The 22672-nt window shown below is 40.9% G+C and overlaps 1 protein-coding gene and 1 pseudogene across 1 annotated transcript; both read left to right on the top strand.

The window, feature by feature from the left end:
• Positions 1-837: 837 nt before the first annotated feature.
• Positions 838-18268, top strand: LOC118639077 (IST1 homolog). The gene is made up of 10 exons (XM_036275278.1): positions 838-899; positions 1245-1283; positions 2361-2471; positions 7381-7561; positions 8330-8417; positions 8953-9036; positions 10869-10979; positions 14761-14949; positions 17255-17297; positions 17948-18268. The coding sequence occupies exons 3-10, from the start codon at positions 2384-2386 to the stop codon at positions 18136-18138; spliced, it is 975 nt and encodes a 324-aa protein (XP_036131171.1). The 5' UTR covers positions 838-899; positions 1245-1283; positions 2361-2383; the 3' UTR covers positions 18139-18268.
• A 1782-nt stretch (positions 18269-20050) lies between these two features.
• LOC118639078 lies at positions 20051-20795 on the top strand (annotated as a pseudogene).
• Positions 20796-22672: the final 1877 nt, after the last annotated feature.

Raw genomic sequence — 22672 nt, 5'->3', positions numbered from 1 at the left:
GAACATTGATTGGCCCTCTCCTGCATGCCCCCCACTGGGGATTGGGCTCACAACCTCAGCATGTACCCTGACCAGGAATCAAACCAGCGACCTCTTGGTGCATGGGTTGACACTCAACCAGTAAGCCACACCAGCTGGGTTGTTTGTATTTTTTAATGAGAATATTATATTAGAAATATTAAAATAAGGTAAAATACAAATGAAGTATGTGACTCTAAGATTCTTTCAAGGGAATCCTTAGATCTTAATTTTGATACTTTTTACCTTGATGGGCACAAAGAATCATCCAAATTATTGAATTACACACACATACACATACCCCTTGATCCAATGGATAAAAAAACATAGTGAAGCTACTGACCTGTAACTATCTAAATCAAAGGGCTTTGCTTCATGAATATTAATATTCATGATAGTCATCTTCTCTCTCAGTTTGGCCAAGAAGGAAGTCCTGTGGTCACTCAGTGATTCCATTTTAGCACTAGCTGGCATTCTGTTAATAGGTTCATTGCTTAGCTCACTAAACTGGTATTAAAACTGTAAAACAGATAGACCACCTTGAACCATTCAGGTGTATTCAAGGATAGCTAATTTCTCCCAGATCAAGATACACACTCAGAGACCTGCTTTTCAGACAAAGTTGAAAGAGCAGACACAGGCAGATACAAGCAGAAAAAGTTTTTTGACTACCGGCCAGTAACACAATTACGTAGTGCAAAGGCGTGTCTGATTTAAAAAACAGGATGTTCTGATTGGTGAAACACAGGTGATTTCCTGCTTTGGTGCTGCAGTCCCAAAAGGGTGGGTCATATCTCTGCTGTATGCTGTTTTAGAAATCTTTACTTCAAGCAATCCTGATTTCTTTGGTCGTACATATTGATAGTAGGAAGCTCCATAGTGTCAGTTTTACAGGAATATTAGTGATAAGGAAACTAATGCAGTTTAACCAGAAGTTACTTTATTTCTCTAAAATTCTGTATTATTCTTGGTATCTGGATAATTCTTTATTTAAGTTATTTATATTAAGTAAACCTGGGGTCTTAACCACTGTAACAGGCTCAATAAATAGTTGAATGAATTTTCACAAATATATCCCACAGTGGGAGCCTTTCCTTGCTAATTCCTTTGCTCAAATTTCCTCATTTCTACTCTTACCTAGTTAATCTGTTTGCTATCTGTTTTTAATCTCATTTGAAAGTCCATTTTATTTCACCGAGTTTTTGTGTTTTTTTTTTCCCCCACAGCGTTTTAAGAACTGATGAACTGAAAGGAGATTTTTAAAGGTATTTGGGACATTTGGGGATTGAAGAGTTAAACTTCAAAGTTTTTTCCACCTCTTCTCTTTCCCTGGATTTCTATTGAATTCCTATGATATGTGTAGATTGAATTTGTGTAATGGGAGAACTTGAGTTACCCTGTTGGTAGGAAAACAACACAACCCTGCCACGCTGGTTATTCTCCCTAAGCCGGCAGGAGTTTCAAACCAGCTCTCTGTGTAGCCTATTTCCTCCTTCTGGTTTTTCTAGACCTGTACTACAGGCAGGGAAAGCTCAGACAACTACCCCAGCTTCTTTTTACCAGAGAAAAGTACTTGTAACTTGGGAAACCATGTGTGTCATAACAAGGGGAGGAGATGACATTTTTCATACTGTCACATCTTCCTGCTTGTATGCTTCAGCATGTAAAGGTGTCATTTTAGGAAAGGAACTTCATCTTTGAATGCTGGTGGTGGAAAACAACTAACCGCAAGCATACACTAAAATTCTTGAAATACTTAGTAGATTTAGCTTTTGCTAGGAACGTGTTGGTGCCTGGCATTAGATTATTTTTCAAAAGCTTTTCTGGATGTCCAAATGTAGAAATGTGCAATTTTTAAGCTTGTGTTTTATCTACCTCTCTGAACAATGCTATGTCCTCATTTCCACATGCTTATAATGTTATATGATCTTTTCCAATGGGGATTTCCCTTTCAAATTCATTAATATTTTATTTAGAAAGAGGTCTTATAATTTCTCCATAGTGACTAATATGTCCTGTGGGAAGGGGAATCTCCCGTTGTTGTTTGCTTCCTTAGATACTTGGCAAAGACGTTAAGTTTGTCAAAAACTTCCTGCAGAACTCTCAAAAGTTTCAGTAGAAACACTGACTATTGGAATAAACTGGAGGAAACCTAACCCCTACTTGAATTGCAAGGATCATATCTGGGGTATTGGTCCATAGAGAAACAAGTGCAGCCAGGCCATTACTGAGCAGTTAGGAATTCATTACATGGGGCTTGTTGAATGAATAAAGCGGATGTTGAAAAACTGAAGCCCCATGACACTGATAACTCTCTCTTTTTCTGGGAAACTTGCTCACAGTTGCTGTGCTTTGTGGTGAAATCATGTTCAGCTCTGCCTTCAAAGCTGATCGTCTTCGGGTCAACTTGCAAGTGGTTGTCAATCGCCTAAAACTCCTGGAAAGAAAGAAAAGTGAGTAATACTCCAGGCAGGCCAGCCAGCTGTCTCTCAGATCACTGTGCAATCTCTCCCCACCTCCCCACTGCCTACCGACGTATCTCCTAAGACCTTTCTTACCAACTTTGGAATTTATTTATTTATTTTCAAGCTATAAGAGAAAGTTTATTTAGAAAGTCACAGAGGTAGAAGAAGTGAGCTGTAGAAGAAATGGGCTCAGGAAACAAGTTACAGAGACAGAAGAAGGAGCTTAGGAGAAAGAGAGAGGCAAGGAAAACACACCTGGGGGGCCCTGGCCAGTTTGGCTTAGCGGTTGAGCATCAGCCTGCGGACCAGAGAGTCCCGGGTTCGGTTCCCATTAGGGGCACATACCACAAAAAAATAAAAATAAAATAAAAGTCTGCATTCCTTTACTCAACATATTTATATCTATTTCTAAGCAACCCCAAAGAGCCACATAGCAATTAAAACACACACACACACACCTGGGGGTAAAGTGGTGGGGAAAGGCCCTGGCGTGCTCCCTAGAGAGAGCCACCGCCAACTTTGGAATTCCAAAAAACATTTCTGACTGGTGTGAATGTGGGAATGATTATTGCAGTGATAAAATCTTTAAAAAATGTCCAAAGACAGTTCTGTATCTTGACTGTATCAATATCAATATCTTGGTTTTACAAGATGTTATCACTGGAAAAAACTCAGTAAAGTGTACCCTGGATCTCTTTATATTACTTCTTATAAACTTCAAGTGACTCTACAGTGATCTCAAATTAAAAGTGTAATTTAAATAAATTTTTTTTAGCCTAGCCGGTGTGGCTCAGTGGTTAAGCGTCAACCCATGCCCCAAGAGGTTGCCAGCTCCATTTCTGATCAGGGCACCCTGATCAGGGCACATGCCCAGGTTGTGAGTCTGATCCCCAGTGGGGGGCATTCAGGAGGTGGCCAATTGATGTTCTTTCTCATAGATGTCTCTATCTCTCTCCCTCTCCCTTCCTCCCTCTCTAAAATCAATAAAGAAAAATTATTTAAAAACTTTTTTCTTATTTGTTGATTTTTTTTTTTTTTGAGAGAGAAAGACATCACTTTCTTGTTCCACTTATTTATTCATTCATTGGTTGATTTTTTTTTTTTTAATCCTCACCCAAGGATATTTCCCTGCTTATCTTCAGATAGAGTGGAAGGGAAGAGAGAGGGGGAGAGAGAGAGAGAGAGAGAGAGAGAGAGAGAGAGAGAGAGAGACATCGACATGAGAGGAACACATCAACTGGTTGCCTCCCGCATGACCCGACCAGAGCCAGTGATGAACCGCAACCAAGGTACGTGCTCTTGACTAGAATCAAACTTGCAACTCATTGGTTCTCGGTCTGCTCCAACCGCTGAGCCAAACTGGCCAGGGCCATTGGTTGATTTTTGTATATACCCTGACCAGGGATCAAACCCACACCTTGGCATATCAGGACGATGGTCTAACCAGCTGAGCTACCTGGCCAGGGCTAAAAAATTTAATTTTTAAAACATGTTTCCAAAGGTATAAAATGTAAAACAATGTTTCGATTACTGGACTTTCTCTCCACCAAGTTCAGAGAACTTTATCTAGCTTTTTCAAGTGTGTAGTAGCTATTAAGGTTGAGCTTCTAGGCACATTTTCTGGAAAGGCTTCATTCCAACTGCTTTTCTGTTGTCTTTTGCTCTTTCCTCATTCCAGTGGGTCACATGAGTGATTATTCCCTCAATAAACTGAAAAACTGATGACCTCTGATTATGAGGAGGGTTCAGGTGAAATAAGTATTGCCATGTAAATGCAATTTTCTGAGTACTCTGTAAATAGTTACTATTTACTATTGAATTACTATAATCTATTGGTTGAGAGACAGTGGTTACTCAAACTTCCAAATTGATTTTTGGGCGTTACTTAGCTAAATCTTGGCAGAGGGTGTTTGGGCATTATTTAGATAATAGGGTCCTAGGGGCAGTACCCCAAATAAATGAAATTTAGGCAAACCCAGTGGTTGCCATTTGTTACCTCATGAACAATGAGGCTGACATTGATGATGTACATAGAACTTTTGAATTTTATTATATTTATTTTAGAGAGAGTGGAAGGGAGGTAGAGAGAGAAAGAAACAGTGATGTTGAGAGACACATTGATTGGTTGGCTCCCTCACAGCCCTGCTTTGGTCAGGGCTGGGGAAACCTGCAACCCAGGTACATGCCCTCTATCAGGATTGAACCCAAGACCCTTCGGTTCAAGGCCAATGTTCCAAACACCGAGCCAAACTGGCTAGGGTGAACTTGTGAATTTTAAAACACATGCTCACATGTTCTTTTATTTGATCCTGATAATCCAGTGATACATATTATCCAGATAAATTTTATACTCTTCTTACAAATGAAATTTAAACATGAAGTGCCTGAGTGATTTGAGTTAAATACAGCAAATTTGCCCTGTCTTATCTAAATTGATTCCTTTTTAAAAAGAGATAATAACCTTACAGGGATCTATTTGTAACATAAACTATAATTTTGACACATAATAAATGTTTGTCGATATTGGTATTGGTGTAACAGCCATTTAGCATTTATCTGAAACAATTCCAGTTCTACTGTGATTTCTTTTCCCCTCCATGTCTAGGGCAAAAAACATTTCCCTGCTTTGGACTTGGCCAAGCAACCTTCCAAGCACGAAGCTTTATGTATATTTCAGATTCAAATATAGTCTCATATAAAGATTTCTTTGCAATGACAGCTTAATTCTGTCTATTCATGATTAGATGGTGAGCATCACTTTTAGGGTATGGTGGACAGAAAGGGTATATAATGTGGAGGGGCAGGTTTTCTCGACTTGTGAAAAGCCTATTTCCTCAGGCTCAGTCATCAGTTGATAACTCAAGGTAGTAAGACTTGACTTATAGCAGCAGATAACAAATGGAACAGGTTACATTGGTTACCTCTCCAGCATGACTCAACTTGTTCATTTTATCACATAATGTAGTGGGAAAACATAGGAATTTGCAGTCTGAAGATTTGGCTTTGAATTCCAATCCAAACAGTTACTTCAAATCATGTGACCATGGACAAGCCATTTTACCTCTCAGAGTTTCACTTGCAAAATACAAGTAACATCCCTGGCTGGTGTGGCTCAATTAGTTGAACATCACCCTGTGCACCAAAAGGTCACCAGTTCGAATCCTGGCCGCAGTATGTACCCAGGTTGTGGTGATTAGGGTGCATACAGGATCATCTCACATCCATGATTATTCTCTCTCTCTCTCTCCTCCCTTCCTCTCACTCTAAAAATCAATAAAAACAAAATTTTTTAAATGCAAGTAACAGCCCTGGCCAGTTTTGCTCAGTGATTAGAGCATCGGCCCGTTGATCAAAGAGTCCCGGGTTCGATTCTGGCGAAGAGCATATACCTCGGTTGCAGTTCATCCCTAGCCCCGGCTGGGGTGGTGTGGGAGGCTACCAATCAACATGTCTCTCTCACGTTGATGTTTTTCTTTCTCTCTTCCTCGCTCCCTCCTTCCCACTCTATCTGAAGATAAATGGAAAAATATCCTTGGGTGAGGATTAAAAAAATAAAATGCAAGTGACATACACATCTCACATAGGGATCAAATAGAATTGTATATATGAAAATATTTTTTAAAATGTAAAGCATTCCCTGGCCGGTTTGGCTCAGCGGCTAGAGCATCGGCCCACAGACCAGAGAGTCCAGGGTTTGGTTCCCGCTAATGGCATGTACCTCTGTTGCAGTTTGTCCCTGGCCCCTGTTGGGGTCGTGTGGGTGGCAACCAGTCCATGTGTCTCTTTCACATTGATGTTTCTCTCTCTCTTCCTTCCTCTCTCCCTCCTGCTCTATCTGAAGATAAATGCAAAAATGTCCTCTGGTGAGGATTAAAAAAAAAAAAAAGCCCTGGCTGGTTTGGCTCAGCAGTGAGAGACCTGTGGTCTGGAGAGACCCAGGTTCGGTTCCCGCTAAGGGCATGTACTTCAGTTGCAGTTTGTCGCCGGCCCTGGTTGTGTCGTGTGGGTGGCAGCCACTCGATGTGTCCCTTTCACGTTGATGTTTCTCTTTCTCTCTCTTCTTCTCTCTCCCTCCTCCTCCTCTGTCTTAATAAAAAATGGAAAAATATCCTCGGGTGAAGATAAAAAGAAAAAAGTAAAGCATGACATATTCTTCTTTTTTATATTACTAATCTTTTTATTATAAAAACAATAAATGTTCACTGTGGAACATTTTAGAAAATAAAGGTAAGCTGAAAAAATAAAATAAAGATCACCAGTCTAGGCACCCCCAGAGCAGTGGTACTCAATCTGTAAAAGTGGTCAGAATCCAGAGGGCTTATTCAAATACAGATTGCTGGCTCCACTTCCAGAGTTTCTGATTCAATATTTCAAGGTGGACCCCAAGAATCTGCATTTCTAACAAGTTCCCAGGTAATGCTGGTGTTGCTAAGCTGGGGATGACACTTTGAGACCCACTGACCCAGTGTGGAACACTGAGAACTTTATGCATTTGTAGTATATCTTAAATGGATATTTTTATTTGGTTATTTATTTTCATAAAAACACTGTGCTCTGGCCAGTTTGGCTTAGTGGTTAGAGCATTGGCCTGCAGACCAAAGGGTTGTGGGTTTGATTCCGGTCAAGGGCATGCGCCTCAGTTGCAGTTTGATCCCTGGCCCTGGTCAGGGTCATGAGGGAGGCAACCAATCAATGTGTCTCTCTCACATCAATGTTTCTTTTTCTCTCTCTCTCTCTCCCTCCCCCACACTCTTATCTGAAAATCAATGGAAAAAATATATTGGGTGAGGATTAAAAACAACCAAACATTGTTTCACACTATTGTACAACCTGCATTTTTATTCAATAAAGTCCTTTTTGCACATTCATTTTTCTACATGTGTGCTTTGTACTGCAGCTGAGCAGGCCCAGAAAGCAAGGAAGGAGGTTGCTGACTATCTGGCTGCTGGGAAAGATGAACGAGCACGGATCCGAGTGGAGCACCTTATACGAGAAGACTACCTTGTGGAGGCCATGCAGATCCTGGAGCTATACTGTGACTTGCTGCTGGCTCGGTTTAGCTTGGTCCAGACCACAGAGTAAGACCTATTGACCTTGAATTGTTTTACAGGCTCAAAGAAGGGATGGTGCATCCCTGCCACCTAGTGAGGGAGCAGGTGGGCTCTAACTATTTGGACTAGTTGGGACTGTGTCAAAGAACTTTGTCTCTGCTTGAAGGGAATACATCAGTCCAAAGAGCCATTTTATTTATTTATTTATTTATTTTTTAGTAGGAATTCTTTTTTTTTTATTTTAGAGAGAGAGGAAGGGAGAAGGAGAAAGAGATAGAAACATCAATGAGAGAGAACACTGATTGGCCGCCTCCTGCATGTCCCCCACTGGGGATTTGGCCCACAACCTGGGCATGTGCCCTGACCAGGGAATCGAACCGGCAACCTCTTGGTGCATGATGGGTCGATGCTCAACCACTGAGCTACACCAGCCGGGCCAATGAGCCATTTTTAAAAACCAAATAAATGTCTTTTTTACCCTCTGAGCTGTAAAAATATAGTATAAGTTTATAGTAAGAAAGTTGGAAAATACAGACAAAAAGAATCCATAATCACCAAATCTGGAGATAAGAATTTTGGTATATTTCCTTTCGTTTTACATATGTATATTTTTAGGTATCTATGTGTGTATATACTTTTGCATACACATATGTACATGGAAGTTTATATCTTAATTTTGGTTTAATTTTTTTTATTTTAACATTATATTTTGAACAATGTCCATGGGCTACCTTTGAAGTAGGGAAAAGAGGGAAACAGAATGCCCCGAGTTTTATAATTTTGTGCTTTCCTTAGGGAACTGGATTCTGGTCTGGCTGAATCTGTGTCTTCACTAATCTGGGCAGCTCCTCAACTCCAGTCAGTGGTGCCTGAGTTGAAAATAGTAAGTCTGACAAGTTTTAACTACCCATGCCACGATTATAAGTGAGGGTATCATTAATGTTACTCATCTGGACTTGTAGGATTACTTGGGGAATCTTTTCTTCTCTTAAAGGATAACCAATTTTATATATATATATATATATATATATATATATATATATATATATATATAATTTTTTTTTCTTCTGTTTGTCTTTAAGTGAAAAATAAAAAAATGTTTTTAATGACAATGGTAGGGAGAAAAAAACCTTGTCTAAAAAAATAAAACTAAAAATGAGTTTCTTCTGTGGGGGAAGAGATGTCATAATTTACAAGGTGTTTAGAATTAGAGGTTTTAAGTTTCACATTTATCAGAGACTGAAAAACAAAGCAAAGTGCTTATTTTGTTGTTATTGCTTTTTGATGCTAAAAGAATATAATTCCAATGAGGTAACATGAAAGTGATTTTCGCTCTTTCAGTGGTGCTTTATCTAAAGCAAATCTGCCATGACAATGAATTTTGCCTCTATTTCTTTCTTGGTGATGGTTTGCTGCAGGTATCTAATCAGCTGTGTGCAAAGTACAGCCAAGAATATGGTCAACTGTGTCAAACCAATGAGATTGGAACTGTCAGCTCTCGGGTAGTACCATTTCCAGAGACACTACATTTTTCCAAACCAAGAAGTCTGGGAAAAGCTGAGCAAACTCGGAATGTGTAATTCTGTGCAGAGTGAAAGATGTGTAGAAGTAATTTTTGCACTGGAGGCAGAGGAACTTGGATAAAGAACTTGGATTAGAAAACTCATATATTTTAAAGGGGGTCAAATATATGGTGACAGGTGGAAACTAGACTTTTGGTGGTCAGTACGCTGTAGTATATACAGATATCAAATTATAACGTTCTATACCTGAAACTTATATAATGTTATTCATCAGTGTAACCTCAATTAAAAGAAAAACTAGAGTCAAGAAAACTGAGCTGATTTTTTTTTATCTTCACACGAGGACATTTTTCAATTTTTTGTTCAGATAGAGTGGGAGGGAGAGAGAGGAAGAGAGAGAGAGAGAGAAATAGAAACATCGATGTGAAAGGGACACATTGAGTGGCTGCTACCCACATGACCCAACCAGGGCCGGGGACAAACTGCAACCGAGGTACGTGCCCTTAGTGGCAACCAAACCCGGGTCTCTCTGGACCGCAGGCCGACACTCTAACCACTGAGCCTAACCGGCCAGGGCTAAAATATCTTTTATGTTTATTTTTTTCCTCTTATTCTATTTGGTTTGAGGTTACTTCACCACAGGAAAAGTCTGTCTTATATTACAAGGAGAGCCTTCCTTGTTGTTGCTAAGTTATATGTTATATATCTTTATTTTTTTTTTTATCCTTACCCAAGGATATTTTTCCATTTAACTTCAGATAGAGTGAGAGAGAGGGAGAGAAAGAGAGAGAGGAAGAGGGAGAGAGAGACATCAATGTGAGAGAGACACATTGATTGGTTACCTCCCACATGACCCCGACCAGGACCGAACCGCAACCAAAGTACATATCCTTGACCAGAATTATACCAGAAACTCTGGTCCACGGGCCGATGCTCTATCCGCTGAACTTTATCTTTTTTTTTTTTTTAATCCTCACCTGAGGATATGTTTTTCATTGATTCTAGAGAAGGAGGAAGGAGAGGGAGAGAGAGAGACAAACATCGATGTAAGGGAGAAATATCGATCGTTGCCTCTGACTAGAGATTGAACCCATAACCTGGGTATGTGCCCTGACCAGGAATCGAATCTGTGACCCTTCAGTGCATGGGAGGACGCTCTAACCAACTGAGCCACACCAACCAGGGTGCTAAGTTATATATCTTTTTAAATATATTTTTATTGATTTTTTTTAAAAGTTTTTCTTCATTGATTTTATCAAGAGAAGAAGGAAGAAGTAGGGAGAGATGGAAACATCAATGAGAGAGAACATAGATTGGCAACTTCCTGCATGCCCCCCACTAGGGATTTGGCCCACAACCTGGGCATGTGTCCTGACCAGGAACCGAACCGGTGACCTCTTGGTGCATGTATCTACACTCAACTGCTCAGCCACACCAGCTGAGCTATTGACTTATTTATTTATTTTTTAGGGAGAGAGAGGAAGGGAGAAAGAGATAGAAACATCGATGTAAGAAAGAAACATCAATCGGCTGCCTCCTATACGCCCCCTACTGGGAATCGAGCCTGTAACCCAGGCATGTGCTGTGACCTGGAATCAAACCTGGATCTCTCAGTCCATGGGATAATGCTCAATCCATTGAGGCACACTGGCTGGGCTATGTTATATATCTTTTTAAAAATCATAATCTTAAATAACAGTGACTAGAAAGATGAAGAGCAATGATGCAGAGGTGAAAGACCACCTAAACTCTTTGTTTCTTGTTTTGTCAGTATGTATATGACCAACCTTGTTATGTCCTTTATTTTGCAGCTAATGTGTAAATTAAATGTGAACACTCTACCCCAGATTCTAGTGGAACAGTATCTGATAGAAATTACTAAGAACTATAATGTGCCATATAAATCCAAGGCAACCATTATGGTGAGTACTTTCAAGAAGGGAGAATTGATTTAAAGCTGAGATTTTTATTGTGCACTAGAAGAGTTTTTTCTACTTAGGAATGTGAGTCTCAGGGTAGCTTTGTCAGGATTGTAAATCAGATGAAATTTGTACCTCTTCTCCACCCATATCCTTTTCCTAACAGAGTTTGACTTCTGCTTACTGTTCGATGACACTTCTGAGTTGGCAATAGAATGGAAAACAAAGATGAAGGTACCCAAAGTGTTATACCCAGAACTGTGCAAAACATTTTTAGTTTTTAGGAATTCAACTTTTGCCTGGGAATATGTTGCACTTTGATGCAGAGATGTTTATTAAAGATAGGGAATAAAGGCTACAAGAGCCAAAGGCATAGGGCACTGTCATTTAGTCTTGGTTAAGAGTATGAGTTCCGTAGTGAAATGACCCATATTCAGATTCTAGTTCCACCATTTATTAATTGTGAGACCTCAGGCAAGTGACTTACCCTCTCAAAGACTCAGTTCTCTGGATTGTAAGAAGGGGAATAATAATAGTTAATGGTTATTTGACCCATGCACCAAGAGATCGCTGGTTCCATTTCCAGTCAGGACACATGCCCAGGTTGTGGGCCTGATCCCTAGTGTGGGGCATGCAGGAAGCGGCCAGTCGATGTTCTCTCTCATCAATGTTTCTTTCTTTCTTTTTTTTACTCCTCACCCGAGGACATTTTTGCATTTATCTTCAGATAGGGCGGGAGGAAGAGAAGGGAGGGAGGAAGAGAGAGAAAGAAACATCGATGTGAGGCACATCAACTGGCTGCCACCCAAACAACCCCAACGGGGTCAGGGACAAACTGCAACTGAGGTATATGCCTCTAGCGGGAACTGAACCCGGATCTCTTTGGACCGCAGGCCGATGCTCTACCACTGAGCCAAACCGGCCAGGGCTCTAGTAACTTCTTTATAAAAGATGGGCTTGTACTCAGGTGCCAAACTTGCGCTTAGTGCAGGCATGAAGTCACAAGGGAAGTCTATTCCATCCTCTATGTTCCCACTGTGCTGCTTTCCAATTGATGGGCAGCGTGTACTATGTTGGGTTGTAGTTAAAGGGCACATGTCTTTTCTGAGGCTTTGCTCCTGATGGTTTTCTGGTAGAGACCCTTTTATCCATTTGTTCTCTTTCAAAGAATTATATGGTTTTTTGAAAAATGACCCATTGTAAAAAATACCAAAAGGGACTGTGGCTCTGGCTGGTTTGGCTCAGTGATTAGAGTGTCAGCCCGCAAACCAAAGGGTCATGGGTTGGATTCCCAGTCAAGGGCATGTACCTGCACTGAAGGTTTGATCCTCCGCCCTTGTCAGGGTTGTGCAGGAAGCAACCAATCAATGTGTCTCACATCCATGCCCCCCCCCCCCTGCCCTTTTCACTCTATCTAAAAATCAATGGAAAAATATCTTTGGGGTTGAGGATTAACAACAAAAAAAAGGGAGTGTGAAGAAGTAATGCTACTAGAGATGTGCCCAACAGCTTAGTCTTGGACCTCTTCTCTTTCTTCCCTACTTTCTAGATGTATTTATCCAACATCATGGTTTTCAATACCATCTTTATGGTGAGGACTTCTACACATATATCACTAGCTAAGAGCTCTAGGATGATTTGAGCTCCAGGCTGATGTACCTACCCACATTCTTGAAATCTTCACTTGGCATCTCAAAGTTAACATGTCTAAAAGTGCTCTTACTCTTTCCAAGAACCCCATCAGTCTACAGTTAATGGTAAATCTATGCTAGGGCAAAATTTTTGATATTTTCCTAGACTTTCCCCTTTCTCTCAACCACCACTAGTCTTCCCAACCAGTCTTCAACAAGAACTGGTTGTTCTACTTTCTAAATATATGCAGAATTCTGCCACTTCTCACCATCTTCACTGACAGTGCCCTGATCTAACTTGTAATAATCTCTTCCCTGGATTTCAAGAGCCTCTTAACTGGGTTTCCTGCTTCTCTACTCCTCTTCCTCATTAGTTGATGTTCAATATAGCCTTCAGAGATCTGGTTAGTACTTAAGTCAGATCACGTCACACCTCTGCTTTTAAATACCCCAATGGCTTTTTATTTCACTTAGAATAAAAAGCAGCAGCTTTCCTATGACTGAAGAGGCTGCCCACACTCATCCTCACCTCTTCTCTCCGGCCTCATTCCCTCCACTCTCCCCCAGTTTACTCTGCTTCAGCTACACTGGCTGTTGGCCTCATCTCGCTTCTTCAGACATATACAGCTGATTCCCACCTCAGGACATTTGTACTTCCTATACTTTGTGTTCTCTAGCTATCTGCCTTGTCCCTCTCTTACTTCCTTCAGGTCTGTACTTAAATGTTCGCTTCAGTGTGAGGCCCTTACTGTCTACCTTCTCTAAAATGTCAGCCTCTTCCCTCTTCTCTGCTTTATATTTTTTCTCTGTCATTTGTCTTTATCTGACACACTGTATAGTTCACTTAGTGATCTTGTTTATTATCTGTCTCTCCCACTGGAATATCATCGGCTCCAGAAGGGCAGGGAAGCTTGTCTGTTTTGTTCACTGTGGCATCCCCAGTACTGTGCCTGGTTTATATTAAGGAGTCAATAGAGTTTGTCACATTAATGAATAAACCCAAGTTTTTCCACTGTTAAGATTTGCTAAACTTTCTTGTCAACATCTATGTACATGTTTATGCCTAGCTCTTAATTACTGGTATGCCACAGTGTATGATCTCATAGATACTCAACACATAGTCATTGAAAGAGAGAGAAATAAGTGTGTAGGTCAGAAAGCCTTAAGGTTGCTTTAAACCATAATTGACTTGCACTAGACTCTAAGCTTCATGAGGGCAGGAACCATGTCTCTTTGTTTACTGTTTCTTCCCCAGTGTTTTCTTTTTCTTTTGTTTGGTTAATCCTCACCCGAAGATATTTTTCCGTTGACTTTTAGCTAGAGTGGAAGGGTGGGAGAGAGGAAGAGAGAGAGGGAAACATTGATGTGAAAGAGACACATCACTTGGTTGCCTCCCGCACTACCCTGACCAGGGATTGAACTACAACCCAGGTGTGTGTCCTTGACGGAATCAAACCTGAGACCCTTCAGTCCAGAGGCCAACACTCTAACTTCTGAGCCAAATTGGCCAGGGTTTCCCTAGTGTTTTCTTTTCTTTTCTTTTTTTTAATCCTCACCCGAGGACATTTTTCTGCATTTATCTTCAGATAGAGCAGAGGGAGAGAGGGAAGAAGAGAGCGGGAAACATCAATGTGAGAGAGACACATCGAGTGGTTGCCACCCGCATGAACCCAACCAGGCTGGGGACAAACCGCAACCAAGGTATGTGCCCTTAGCGGGAACCCAACCTGGAACTCTCTAGTCTGGGCCGACGCTCTAACCTCTGAGCCAAACCGTCCAGGGCTTCCCTAGTGTTTTCTAAGAGAGTTTGACATGTAGTAGGTATGCAGTGAACAAATGTGGAATAAATTGAGAACTAGCCGCTGGCCGGTTTGGCTCAGCGGTTAGAGCGTCGGCCTGCGGTCCTGAGAGACCCGGGTTCGGTTCCCACTAAGGGCATGTACCTCGGTTGCAGTTTGTCCCCGGCCCTGGTCGGTTGTGTGGGTGGCAGCCACTCGATGTGTCCCTTTCACATCGATGTTTCTCTCTCTCTCTCTCTGTTCCTCTCTCTGCCCCCCACTCTACCTGAACGAAGAATGGAAAAATGTCCTCGGGTGAGGATAAAAAAAAAAAAAAATTGAGAACTAAATATTATTCTTACCCTCTTGTTTCAGGTTGAAGCCCCAGCAGACCTGGTTAGTGTTGGAGTTATCGAAGATGTCAAGAAAGGTGTCGCTGGCAGTGGAGGTGCAACTGTAGCAGAACCTGGTGATCCACTTTGGGCATCACCAATATCTACACCAGGGTCCTTACCTGTACCATCCCCAGTCCCTTGTTTCTCACCCCTTCCTTCTGAAAGACAGGTCAGTATGGATAAGGAAACTGAATCTGAAATGAGACTATAAGTACTGCTAGAATATATTTCTAAATGGACCATCTGTATGGTAAAATGATCTTTGTGAAGTTTTTTAAAGCCAGGTGGCAGTCCAGCCAGTGTGGCTCAGTGGTTGAGCATCTACCCATGCACCAAGAGGTTGCCTGTTTGATTCCCTGTCAGGGCACATGCCCAGGTTGTGGGCCTGATCCCCAGTGGGGGGCATGCAGGAGGCGGACAATTAATGTTCTCTCTCATCGATGTTTCTATCTCTCTCTCCCTCTCACTTCCTCTCTCTCTAAAATCAATAAAGGAAAAAAAAACATTTAAAAAAATGAAAATTAAAAAAATAAAGCCTGGTGGCATATTTGCAGTCATTTAGCAATTTTTTTTTATTTATTTATTTATTTATTTATTTATTTATTTATTTAATCCTCACCCGAGGACATTTTTCCATTTTTTGTTCAGGTAGAGTGGGAGGGAGAGAGAGGAACAGAGAGAGAGAGAAACATCGATGTGAAAGGAACACATCGAGTGGCTGCCACCCGCACAACCGACCAGGGCCGGGGACAAACTGCAACCGAGGTACGCGCCCTTAGCAGGAATCAAACCCGGGTCTCTCAGGACCGCAGGCCTACGCTCTAACCGCTGAGCCAAACTGGCCAGGGCAGTCATTTAGCTTTTATTTGATGTGTTTTTGTGCTGAATTCATGAGAAAATAGAGCTACATACAACCTTTTATGAACCTCTGGACAATACCACAGTATAGACTACAAAGAACATTTGTATGAGCTGGACAACTTTGAAAGTCTTTAATGTACAGTGATTTAGACTCAAATTTCAGATGATATCTACTCAATTTATATGTAGTGAAAACAATTTACTTTCATGTTGAAAATAGGATAAAAATCTCATAACTGTGTATATATCCAAATGTAGAGAAGTTAAATGAGTAAACACTGAAGAGCCACAGGCGTTAATTTTCTTTACTCTTTGTTCCTTCAGTATGAATTAAAAAGAAATTATTTTATTCTTTCATGTCTGACCCCATGAAGCTCTTTTTTTAAGATTTCATATTTTAGGCATAATTTAACTCTGATTTTCCTTGTTGAAATTATTTGTCTGAATTAACACCTTGTATAATGCTCAGATTCTACTTTTGGATGCAAGTCCTCTGATTTAAAAATAAAACAAAGAAAACTTTATGGAAAATTTAAACATATTCAACATTAGAGAGAATAATATAATGAACTTTAATGCACTCATCACTCATTTTCGATAGTTATCAACATTTTGCTGCTCTTAATCTATTTCTTCGTAACTTTTTTTTGAGACAAGGTATTTAAAGCAAATCTCAGACATTACATAATTTCTCCTGTAAATACTTCAATATATATTTCTAACACTTACCCTTTGTTTTTTTTAATATAAAACAATGTCATTATGATACCTGACACAATGAAAACCAATTTGTTAATATCATATAATACTCAATCCATATTAAATTTCTCTGATGGTCTCTAACCGCTGAGCCAAACTGGCCTGGGCTCTGATGGTCTCAATAGTGCATTGTTTATAGTTATTTTGTTGAAATCAAGATCCAAAATGATCCACACATTGTATTCAATTGATATGTCCCTTAAATCTTTTAATGTCTAACACTTCCTTCTTCCCCCTCTTTTTTTTTTCTTGTCATTTATTTGTTAGAGAAAGCATCCTCTGATTTTATTAAATTGATAAATTGAATAATTTTTCACAAGTAGTATCTCTAGGCTTGAAGATAAAAGATTTCCTGATTCTTGTATGAGGCCACAGGTGACAAAAGAAGCAAGAGTTGTAATCACTCTGAAGGCTGATTTCCAGAAGGCATAAAAACACTTTGTCTGAGCCCTGGCCAGTTTGGCTCAGCGTTGGCCTATGGTCCAGAGAGGCCTGGGTTCGGTTCCCGCTAAGGGCATGTACCTCGGTTGCAGTTTGTCCCCGGCCCTGGTTGGTCGTGTGGGTGGCAGCCACTCGATGTGTCTCTTTCACATCGATGTTTCTCTCTCTCTCTCTCTTCCTCTTCCTCCCACTCTCTCTGATCAAAAAATGGAAAAATGTCCTCGGGTGAGGATAAAAACAAAACAAAACAAACAAAAAAAAACACTTTGTCTGAGACAGGAAGGAAGCTTGACTATGATAAAGTTTACTTAAGTTAATTTTAAGAAATATTTATTGAAGGCTTACTCTGATCAAAATACATATTTGGAACTCAAACCAGTCACTTCCCAGTGATCTTTCTTTCTTTCTTTCAGAATTACTCCTATAAGAATGATTTGCTTCCTGTACTGATTCCTGGTAAGTATAGGGAATGCCGGTAGTAGTTGGAATTGCTTAATATTCATTGAAGATATTTCAGTTGTTATAAGACTGTTCATTCCTCCATTGGTGAGAGAAGTTTATTAGTGATTTACCAGAAGTACAGTGTGTTCCCTTATAGTAGCTAACAGCTTTCAAAATAGATATGAATCTCAAACAGATCTTTAATACAGAAAAAGTTTTAAAACCACTACTGTACTAAATTATCTTGTAACATATTTTGAAAATGTGTGCCTTTAAAAAATCCAGCCCGGCCAGTGTAGCTCAGTGGACTGAGTGTTGTCCTATGGACTAAGAGGTCCCAGTTTGATTCCTGGTCAGGGCACATGCCCATGTTATGGGCCAAAAGCCTAGTGGGGGGCAAGCAGGAGGTGGCCAATTGATGTTCTCTCTCTCTCTCTAAAAAATCAATAAAGAGAAAAAATTAAAGAAAAAAAATTCAGATTGCCCTTGGAGATTGCCAACACAATGTAACTACTACAAACAATTTTCATGGGGGAATTATCTAGTTTTCCAGCCACATTATATACTGTTCTCTCAAGAGCAATAATAGCCTATTGTCTTTGAGGCTGGGATTTCTTTGTGGAGGACATGTTGTGACTTTTAATAACATTTATTGAAATGAACAGGCCCAGGATTCAACCCCCAAACTTCTCCAAAGCCAGCATCAAAAGTCAAGATTGGTTTTGATAACTTTATGCTGCCTGATTTGCCTGATGTAAAACCTCAAGCAAGCCTTTCCATTGACCCTTATGATTCTGAGGAAGTTGACTTTGAAGATCTTGACCAGAGACTTGAAATGCTGAAGAAAGCCACATAATTCCTTAGTCCTGGACTGAGTATTTGCCTGGGACTTAGAACCCTTGGGCACAAAATTTTAATATGGCCATCGATGTGTGGGTCTGAAGTTTTCTCATTTATAATTCCTTCCATCTCTTAAATTCTGTGGCTCTCGGTCTATAATAATGTGTGTGTATGTCTGTATGCATATACACATAATCATATAATTATTCCTGTTTCTTAAAATTCTATAATTGTATAGAGTTCTAAAATTCTATAATTCTGTTCCTTAAAATTCTGTAATTCCTAGATGAAGATTCCTAACCTACAGAATTTTATTAATTATAGTCAATAAACTTTTGTTTTCTCTGAGATTCTTATTTCTCTTATAATTATCACTTTTTCCAGGGAAGCAGAATGGTGTGTGTTTAAATCCATCCCTGTACTTAACTAGCTATAAATAAGACTTTTGGCAAATGATACCTCCTGCCAGATGTGCATGAGAGAGCTGAGGAACTAGAGGAATGTGTATCTTGTGAAAAATGAGTACCTTAAGGAATGTGCAAACACCAAGAGTGAATGAGAGAAGTGTTTTCAGGAAATCTGTGGAATCCTGTGGGCTTGGGTTCAAATTTAGACTCTGCACTTACTGGCTGTAAGTTTCCTTTTTCTCATCTGTAAAACGAGGGGAAATTATGAGGATTAAAGAAATAATGGCACTCTGGCTGGTTTGGCTCAGTAGAGTGTCGGCCAACAGACCAATGAGTCACGGGTTCGATTCTGGTAAAGGGCACGTACCTCAGTTGTGATTCTTTTCGGCCCCAATCAAGGTTGTGCGGGAGGCAATCATTCGATGTGTCCCTCTCACGTAGATGTCTCTCTCTCTCTCTCTCTTTCTCTCTTCCTCTTTCCCTTTTTCTAAAAATCAATAAAAATCTTTTTTTTTTATCCTCATCCGAGGACATCTTTTTTTTTTTTTTTTTTTTTTCCAGATAAAGTGGGAGGAAGAGAGAGGAAGAGAAAGAGAGAGAGAGAAACATCAGCATGAAAGGGACACATCAAGTAGTTGCCATCCGCATGACCCAACCAGGGCCGGGGACAAACTGCAACCGAGGTACGTGCCCTTAGCGGGAACCGAACCCGGGTCTCTCTGGACTGCAGGCTGATGCTCTAACCGCTGAGCCAGACCAGCCAGGGCTAAAAATTTTAAAAATTAAAAAAAAAAGATGTGTGTAAAGGAGAAACTAAGAAAACAACATGCCCAAATTAATTATATTTTTGTTTGTTTCTTGGGTAACTGGTATTTTTTGTTCATTTGTTTTTTTTATGGGTTAAGTTCTTTTTTTTTTTTTTTCATTTGTTTTTCTTTTTAAGAGACTTTTTAAAAATCCTTACCTGAGGATATTTTTCCATTTATTTTCAGCACAGTGGGAGAGAGAGAGAAACATCGACGTGAGAGAGACACATCTATTGGTTGCCTCCCGCACGACCCTGACCAGGGCCAGGAACCAAACTGCAACCAGGGAACGTGCCCTTGACCAGAATCAAACCTACAACTCTTTGGTCTGTGGACCAGTGCTTTAACCGCTGAACCAAACTGGCCAGGGCTTAAAAGACTATTTTTTAGAGCAGTTTTAGGTTCATAAAAAAATGCCATGTTGTGCCCTGGCTGGTTTGGCTCAGCGGTTAGAGCATCGGCCTGCAGTCCGGAGAGACCTGGGTTCGGTTCCCGCTAAGGGCATGTACTTCGGTTGCAGTTTGTCCCTTTTTCTGGTTGGGTCGTGTGGGTGGCAACCACTTGATGTGTCCCTTTCACGTCGATGTTTCTCTTTCTCTCTCTCTCCCTCCCATTCTATCTGAACAAAATATCAAAAAATGTCCTCGGGTGAGGAAAATAAAAAAGCCAAATTGCTCTTTTTCACAGCACTTTGGAGGTCGCCGGCTGCTTGAGGATGAAGCTGAACATCTCTTTTCCAGTTACTGGCTTCCAGAAACTCACTGAAATGATAAACACAAACTTTATACCTTTTATGAGGTATGGCCATAGAAGTTGCTGCTGATACTCTGGGTGAAGAATGAAAGGCTTATATGGTTTAAGTCAATAGTGGGAATGACAAACAAGGTTTCCCCATGAAGCAGGGTGTCTTGACCCATGGCCGTGTGCCCCTGCTGCTGAGTAAGGGGAATTCCTGTTATAGATCAGGGAGGACTGGAAAGAGGAAGCACAAAACTGTTCAGGGTTGCATTGTGGATGCCAATCTCAGTGTTCTCAACTTGGTGATGGTAAAGAAAGGGAAGAAAGATATTCCTAGTCTCACTGATACTACTGTTCCTCGGTGCCTGGGGCCCAAAAGAGCTAGCAGAATCCACAAACTTTTCAATCTCTCTAAAGAAGATGATGCCCACCAGTATGTTGTGAGAAAGTCCCTAAACAAAGAAAGTAAGAAACAACCTGGGACCAAAGCACTGGAGATTCAGTGTCTTGTTGTTCCACGTGTCCTGCAACACAAATGTCAGCGTGTTGCTCTGAAGAAACAACGTACTAAGGAAAATAAGAAAGAGGCCTCAGAATATGCTAAACTTTTGGCTAAGAGAATGAAAGAGGCCACAGAAGAACACCAGGCAGAGGTTGCCAAGAGATGTAGGGCGTCTTTTCTGAGAGCTTCTACCTCTAAGTCTGAGTCCAGTAAAAAATGATATTTTTCTAAGAGGTACAAATAAATAAGAATAAACATCAAACCAAAAAGAAAAGAAAATATGCCAAATTAATTTTTGCATGTAATGTAATTTATGCAGTCTTTTTATAAAAAAATTTTTTTTGCCCTGGCCAGTTTGGCTCAGCAGTTAGAGCATCGGCCTGTGGTCCAGAGAGACCTGGGTTCGGTTCCCGCTAAGGGCATGTACCATGGTTGCAGTTTGTCCCCGGCCCTGGTTGGGTTGTGTGGGTGGCAGCCACTCAATGTGTCCCTTTCATGTTGATGTTTCTCTTTCTCTCTCTTCCTCCCTCTCCCTCCTTCTCTATCTGAACAAAAAATGGAAAAATGTCCTCGGGTGAAGATCAAAAAAAAAAATTTTTTTTTCCCTTTATTGACTTTTCAGAGAGAAGAAATGAGAAGAGAGAGAAATAGAAACATCAATGAGAGAGAACATTGATTGGCCACCTCCTGCATATTCCCCACTGGGGATCAGGCCCACAACCTGGACATGTGTCCTGACCGGGAATTGAACTGGCAACCTCTTGGTGCGTGGGTTGATGTTTAACTACTGAGCCACACCAGCTGGGCAGTTATGCAGAATCTTTATTTCCAAATTCTATTTTATGTGTCCAGGAGACTTTACATTGGCCCTTTTGCATGTGAAAAATTTATACATGTATACCAATTTCTCTATTTTTTTAAATCCTCACCTGAGGATGCTTTTCCTCAATTAGAGTGGGAAGGAGGGAGAGAGAGAGGGAGAGAGAAAGAGAAATATCAGTGTGATAGAGACATATTGATTGGTCGCCTCCCGCAGGACCCCAAACAGGGCTGGGGACGAACCGCAACTGAGGTACATGCCCTTGACCAGAATCAAACCCAAGACTCTTTGGTTCATATGCCGACGCTCTAATTGCTGAGCCAAACTGGCCAGGGCTCAATTTCTCTCTTTTAAAAAATCAGTTTTGTCTTGAGTGTTTCATTCTAGATTTTCCTCTGTTTATAAAAAACAAGTTTATTCAAAGAATACAGAGTTAGAGGAAGGATCTTGGGAAACCAGAGCCAGGGACTGAACTGCACAGTAAGCTGGCTGCCTCTCCTGAAGAGTAAACGCCTCACCCTGGCACCTGTTGTAATCCTAGATCATCCTCTGGCATGTGTGAGGGACTTGGTGGAGAAGCAGTTTGCTGTTCTCCAAACTGGGTACCAGGAATTGGCTGTCCCAGTTACTCAGATGTCCTAACACTTCTTGGACTTCCCAGGCTAATTTTATTTTGTTTTGTTTTGTTAATCCTTACCTGTGGATACTTTTCCCACTGATTTCTAGATAGAGTGGAAGGGAGTGGAGAGAAAGAGAGAGAGAGAGAAATACCTATTGGTGGCCCAGCTGGTGTGGCTCAGTGGTTGAGCATCGACCCATGCACCAAGAGGTTGCTGGTTTGACCGGGGTCAGGGCACATGCCTAGGTTGTGGGCCAAATCCCTAGTGGGCAGCATGCAGGAGGTGGCCAATTATTCTCTCTCATTGATGTTTCCATCCCTCTCTCCTTCTCCCTTCCTTTCTCTCTAAAATAAATAAAGAAAAAAAGAGAAACATCAATTGGCTGCCTCCCACATGACCCCAGGGGCAGGGATAGCACCCGCAAGCCAGGTATGTGCCTTTGACCCAAATCGAACCTGGGACCCTTCAGTCCGAGGGCCAACACTTTAACCACTGAGCTAAACCAGTCAGGGCAGAACTGATTGATTTTGAAGAAACAAGGATGGAGCTCTGCACCTAAAGGAGAACTAAACTGACCCTGGTCGGCTAGTTCAGTCAGTTAGAGCGTTGTCCTGATATGACAGGGTTACAGGTTCAATCCTCAGGGCACATAGAAGA

The sequence above is a fragment of the Molossus molossus genome, unplaced genomic scaffold, assembly GCF_014108415.1.
Source record: "Molossus molossus isolate mMolMol1 unplaced genomic scaffold, mMolMol1.p scaffold_m16_p_21, whole genome shotgun sequence".
NCBI lineage: Eukaryota > Metazoa > Chordata > Mammalia > Chiroptera > Molossidae > Molossus > Molossus molossus.
The sequence above is the reverse complement of the archived record's forward strand: the minus strand, read 5'-3'. Positions and strand labels throughout refer to the sequence as shown.